The following is a 6,691-nucleotide window of genomic DNA, read 5'->3' on the forward strand; positions in this document are numbered from 1 at the left end:
GACCTACAGAGCAGCTACAAAATCGGATAAAAATTATGTTTTTGGTCCATTTCAACAGCTAAACATTTCACGATAATCACCAATTAAAATAGCGTTCTATTCTGATGTGAAACCGACCTCCATACTTAATTTCGTGACGATCGGTCCATAACTGCGGCCTGAAGTTTGATTACAATTTATAATGGACAGACGGACACACGGACGGACGGACACACATCTCAAGATCGCTTTATCTCGCCGAGATATGAAGATTGGTATACCAATTGGTATATTTGTCTCCGACAAATATTTCGCGGTGTTACATGAATTTTTACCAAAACAAAGTTATAATACCCTTTCCACATAGTGGTGTAGGGTATAATGACGAAAGCCAATTTTGTAGAGAATTTTCACAGCTACAACATACTCTTTAGCAGCGTTGTCAGTATTGGGGATTTTTCCCCAAATTGGGGATTTTTTTTCTGAAATGGGGAAAAATAATTCGACTTGGGGAATTGCGGATTTTTTGGGGAAATCTGAAAAATATTTGGGGATTTTTGGGGAAATTATTTTTCATATTATCTGAAATAATTACTCAAAACGCACACATTTATAATTTATAACAGATTTGAAGTGCTATCATGCGGTTCGGCAATTGATCGTGTACTAGAACAATGGGTTGAATTAAAATACAATTTTTTCATAATTTCAACTGCTTAACTGCCAAATGATTTCTGAATTAATAAGCAATGATGAAATTAAACTTTATGTAACATTCATGGCTCCAATTATAAAAGAGAATTATATGGTTAATCTAAGTTTTCAAAGCGATAAAATGGGCCCGGGAACAGCTTCTAATAAATGGCACTCGAATTTTGAAACCATCTATAACTGTCACGATAAAGCGGGCTACACACAGTTTTGCTCAAATAATCGGTTACCATTGGGAACCATAGACCTACGCTTTACTTAAAAAAAAAAATTGAATGCTTGAATGAGTCAAAAATTATTAATGTTAAAAATACCTGTGCCGAATATCTTAAAAGCTTGTTAATACAAATACTGAAACGTATGCATTTTTTAAACTTACAAGCATTTTCCCCCAATGTTTGCTGCAATTCATTGGGTCAACCCAATTTTAGTTCTATAAGAACCAAGGGGATCCAAAAGACGAATTTAGGCCGTAGTCTTCTTTTGCTGTCAAAATTTTTTGTTCGAAATATGCCCAAAATGTAGAAGAAAACGGTAAAATATGATTAAGCTAGGGTCACACTAGGCAAATATTTGATCCAGCGAGTGTGTGTTTACTGAGAGCAAGTGAGCATAAATTTCATTGCATTTGTTATGCTCATTTGCTCTCAGTAAGCGCACACTGCCGGTCGCTAGAGCAAATATTTGGCTAATGTGACCCAATCTTTAGAAATAAGTTTTGACCGCAAATAAAGACATCAGTTGGAATTATTGTATCACCTTCTTTCTTGCACCATGATAAGAACCTTTTTACACATTTTGGCGTTATATTTTCTTATATAAAGATGCAGCAGTGTTAACTCCTTTTCAAGAAATTACAAATAATGGATTTGTAGAAAGAGTTTTTTCTATTATGAACTCTATTAAAAGTATAAGAATAAGTACTTTACGAATGTGAAACCAAATTAATTGAATTTCAATGAATGAAGTATTATTTAGTACAAACATTTTGTTGACCTTTTCCAATTTTTAACTCACTTATGTAAAATAAAATGCATGAATTGAATTTCAATAGCAAAATAAAACTACTTTTGATTTTTTTGTAATTTGCTCTGTTCCAGAACCTGCAAGAAGCTCCTATTTTTACTACGATAACATTTTTTCCTTTATGTTATAGAAAAAAATAAAAAAATAGTAGATTCTTGAAATGAATTTCAGTAGTAAAATAAAAAAAACTACTTTTGATTTTTTTTAATAATTATTGAAAAAAAATGTTTGGGGATTTTTTTGGGGAAATTCAATAAAATCTGGGGAATTTTGGGGAAACATTTTGGAGAACTTGGGGAAAAGAGGCTGAAAAATACTGGCAACGCTGCTCTTTAGTCCCGTTTCGAAAGGATTTGCAGTTTTCAAGCTAATATATCTATAATATATCTATATCTTAAAAATGGTAAAACCTAGGAAAATATTAATCAGCCAATCTTGTACAGAATTTCCACTGCTACAACATTTTCCTTTGTTCCATTTCAATTTTTCTCATCTATAAACATTGCTGTTTCAGAATCCGCAAAAACGTCCCTGGTGTAAGCGGTTTTCATTTAAATTTAGTTAAGGTGAACTGTGTATAACATTGTAATATAAGGAGGCGATGCATTCAATCCATTGTCTTAATTTGAACTTCTATATCTCAATAATGGTAAAAACTACGTATATGTCATAAATGTCAGTCTTGTGGATAATTTTCATAGCTACAACATTCTCTTTAGTCTCATTTCGATAGGACTTGCGGTTTCCAAGAAAATCGTGAAAACCTAAAAAAACCTTAAAAATGTCAACCTGAATTGCGATTTATTTAAAAAGCGCTCCTGCGATTTTTTTGTTTTTTGATTTTTCTCATCTATGAACATTGTTGTTTCAGAATCCGCAAAAACTTCCCACCGTAATGTGTTTTGATTTGCGTTGTATCGCATTGCTTTAAAGTTTGCCGGAACCAATCATTAATGCAAAGTAGCCAAGTAATGTTAAGTAGCCTAAGTTTAGGTTTTTATAGAGATTTTCAATATAGTATCAAACACTCTCCGAATCAATTAGCTCCTAACTTAGTAAATACTTAATAATTTTAAAATTTCTATCCTAAATGTTAGATATTGTCCTACAATTTTGTAAAAGTAAATGTAAATAAAATATACTACGTATCATTTGAATCTTGATTTTTTACGTCATTGTTTTTTTTTTTTTACTTTTTAAGCGGTATGCTTATCATATACGTAAAACACAGTGGTCCACTATAGAGCGGATGTTGTAAATCCTTAATTCATTTGTTTTTACTTGTTTTATTTAAATAATTTGTCCATATTTTATTCATTCTGTGATAATTTTTTCAAATAGAAACAATTTTAGAAATATTCTTCCCACGATTAAAAATGTTCCCTAATGACAAACAAATTCTAAAGTCCTTCTGAATTTTTTTTCTCTAAGAAAACCATTGAAAGAATCCTAATTGCCAAGGAATTTTAAAATCTTGTAGTGTTTGTTATCCCATGTTTTAACAAAAAAGATAATTAGTTTGTGCCACTGTTTTTGTAAGCAAAGGATAATCATAATACATCCATGATGGCTTGTGCAATTATCCCTCTACCGTGGCCTTCTGTACAAAAGTCAATTACCACAATAAGGCAATATATTGGAAAACGGAAATGGATATTAAATTACAAAACGAAAAGCCTGCGATTTATTTGTTGAAAATCTGAAAAAAGAGCATTCAACAATCAGTTGCATGTACTTGAAAATCCAACTTAGTAAATTGGCTTGGATTTACAAAAGCGATTGCATACGTATGTAAGTGCTTCTTGCAAGGGGATCAATAATTGAAATTGCATGGAGAGCTATGAGAATAAATCACCCGGCGATACTTATGATAATCATCTATCTACACTACTCAATATTGTTGAGCCATTTCCGGTTGGTGACATTTGGTAAGAAAAATTATTGGTGCTTGAATTACTTTTTAATTTTCGAGTAGAAAATCCTTTTTGTTTGTGTTGTTTTGGGATTTTCAACAAACAAATTAGTTACGCGACAATTTTGAATGACAACAATTGACAAGGAAGAACGGAAACCCCCAGGAAGAAGAATAGTGGCAACAATAAGTGATTATTAATATATCACTTACTTAGTAGCCTAGACTTTTGAATGAATGCTTAGCTGCTTGAATTGAAGTGGTCTGGCCCAGTATGGGTTGGCTGGCGGTGGCGATTCTGCCTACCAACAACAAGTGAGACATTGATTTTATGTTTTAACAAAACAAAAATGGAGAACTGTGTTTGTTGTTGGTCATGCCACCATTGTTGAGAAAGAGAAGGCATGCTTTGTGTGGTGACTGAAGCCAATCACATGCCCACAAATTGTGTGTGTGCGATAGAGAGGGAAGATGTGATATTTGTCCTCAACACAAACAGGTAGAACATGTTTACCAACAAGTGTGGCTACCCACACCACACAGGAACAGATCACACAATGCTCTCTCATGAAAACTCTTGTGCAGAGAGTTAAATCTCAAAGAGATTTGTGGGATTTGTTTGATTGAGAGCTAAGCAAACTGAGATCAGTTGTTGAATCAGTTTGAGAGCGAACGTTGAAGAAGTAACAACTCATAGCGGAAAAATAAAACAAATAACAAAAAACATTTACCAAGTTTTGAGTTCGTTTTTGGAACAACTATTTGAACAAAAAAACACAACAAAATGATCACCATGAACGAATTAGTGGATTTAAGAATGCAACAACAAATTGCCCAAGAGATTATCTATCGCCAACAAATAATGCAACGGATACCCGATCCATTTGCCGCTGCCATGATGCCCTCCATGCATTTGCCTCCCCATATGTTGATGCCAGCCCATCCCCCACTACCTGGGGTTGAGGCTAAATTGGAGAACAAAGATTTGTGGCAGCAATTCCATAAAATTGGCACCGAAATGATTATCACCAAGACTGGAAGGTATGTATTAATTGTCACAATGACAACTGTAGGGTATATGAAGAAGAAAAGACAGACAGGTGTGATGTCAATGTTATCAGTCATTCTTCCCATGAGCTGTTCTAAGGCAAGATTCCACCAGATAAAGTTGACAAACAAAACTGGTGTTGTGAGTGGAGTGCTTGTGTTTGGCGGGGGGATTGATAGCGTCAGCTAACATCAGCACCCACCTTAGACAGAAAACAGACATTGCTCATTGGGGTGTGACTGTGATATCCACCATGTCAATAGATAATAATAATGATGATGATCTTAAAAACATAAAGCTAATAATCTTTCTTTTTTATTTGATTTCTTGCAGACGTATGTTCCCCTCTATGCGTGTTTCCCTCAAAGGTTTGGAAGAAGAGTCACAATATTGTGTGCTCATTGAAATGGTACCAGTGGGAGATTGTCGCTACAAATTCTCTGGTTCTCAGTGGGTACCAGCCGGTGGAGCTGAACCCCAATCACCCCAAAGAATGTATTTGCATCCCGACAGTCCAGCCAGCGGTTCACATTGGCAAGCCCAGCCCACTCTGTTCAACAAAGTTAAATTGACCAACAACACCTTGGATAACAACGGTCATGTGGTCTTGGCCAGCATGCACAAATACCAACCTCGCATCCATGTTATTCGCACCAATGATTTGTCGCAAATACCCTGGGCACCTCAGCAAGCTTTTGTATTTCCCGAAACAGAATTTGTGGCCGTTACAGCTTATCAAAATGATCGTATTACCAAGCTGAAGATTGATAATAATCCCTTTGCCAAAGGTTTCCGCGAAACTGGCCAATCGAAATGCAAACGGAAAATGTCTCTCTCCCCCGCCTTGTCGGATGATCAGAATGCCAATAGTTCATCGCAGACCGATGATGATCAGTCGAGTATTGCCAGCAGCCAGGATTCACCACCATCATCGCAAAACAAACGTTTCTGCAGTCGTGAAGAACCATTGCCTTACATCGATTTAAATGGGGCCATGCGTTATGCTATGCAACAACAATCCGCTGCCACAGCTGCTGCTTTGATGAATGATTTTGCGCCGGCATTTTTCCCTCAAATGCCGTCGGTCATACCACCACCCCAATCCATGTATATGGGTCTACCAAATACCCCTGCTGGATCTTACATGGATGCGATTGCAATGCACCACCGTTTACCATTTAACTATCACAATAATTCTACCCAATCGGATAATGATGAAGCTTCCAGCCAAGTGGAACAATCCAACAATGAATTATATGTTGATGTGGTCAGTACATCATCTGAAGATTATGACAATGCAACAACAACACCCTCAGCATCGCCTATTGGCAAAACCAGCCAATCAGTGCCCCAAACACCAGCTTCCACAACTTCACCATGCCCACCCAAGAGATCGAATTCTTCGGATTCTTTGTTATCCTGTGATATGCCAGCCAAACGTTCAAGTTTCAGTATTTCTTCTATATTAGGAAGCAATACCAGAAATGTTGTAACCGTCTAAAATTATGGATTCACAACCACCTCCCATAACCAGCCCCTATAGCTCTAAATTACTATTGCCCAACCTTATTCGATTTTATAGTTATTGTAATCATATGCTGAGCATGTTAGAAACTAAGTTAATATCTAAAAAAATCTCAACAAATTGCGTGTAAAATAGCATGTTTTTTGCATTATATGTTTGTATTATAGCTTTAAGAAAAGAAATACCTAAGTAATTTATTTTTATTAATTAATATTTTGTTTTAAGAAATAAATTTACTTATATGAAAAAAAATATAAAATTAAACTAAATTTTGAATTTTTTTATTTCTGAGCAATTAAAGCCAGAACAAGGGGATGATGGGAATTACAAAAGATGAAAGATAAGGATTTGTTAAACGACCCCTGAACTTTTGAGGGTGCAAATATATAGGCTATCTTCCGTATCGCCAATTGCTTTGTGTTATTTAAACTTCGTCAAAAAATTTCAGTTGCAGACTCATACATTGTTCTTCGAAAATGTAACTAAATGC

The 6,691-nt window shown here is 35.3% G+C and overlaps 1 protein-coding gene across 1 annotated transcript; it reads left to right on the forward strand.

Annotated features, from left to right (window-relative positions):
- The first annotated feature begins 4,287 nt into the window (after positions 1-4,287).
- Positions 4,288-6,227, forward strand: LOC141401785 (uncharacterized). The gene is made up of 2 exons (XM_073982275.1): positions 4,288-4,669; positions 5,010-6,227. The coding sequence occupies exons 1-2, from the start codon at positions 4,413-4,415 to the stop codon at positions 6,175-6,177; spliced, it is 1,425 nt and encodes a 474-aa protein (XP_073838376.1). The 5' UTR covers positions 4,288-4,412; the 3' UTR covers positions 6,178-6,227.
- Positions 6,228-6,691: the final 464 nt, after the last annotated feature.

This window comes from Musca autumnalis, unplaced genomic scaffold (genome assembly GCF_047663935.1).
Source record: "Musca autumnalis isolate F117 unplaced genomic scaffold, ASM4766393v1 scaffold_4, whole genome shotgun sequence".
NCBI classification, from domain to species: Eukaryota; Metazoa; Arthropoda; class Insecta; order Diptera; family Muscidae; genus Musca; species Musca autumnalis.

Excerpts from the sequence above, each read along its gene's own strand:
- LOC141401785 (XM_073982275.1), top strand. The coding sequence starts at position 4,413 with ATGATCACCATGAACGAATTAGTGGATTTAAGAATGCAACAACAAATT. Across the intron at positions 4,670-5,009 it reads ATTATCACCAAGACTGGAAG|ACGTATGTTCCCCTCTATGC; the intron begins GTATGTATTAAT and ends GATTTCTTGCAG.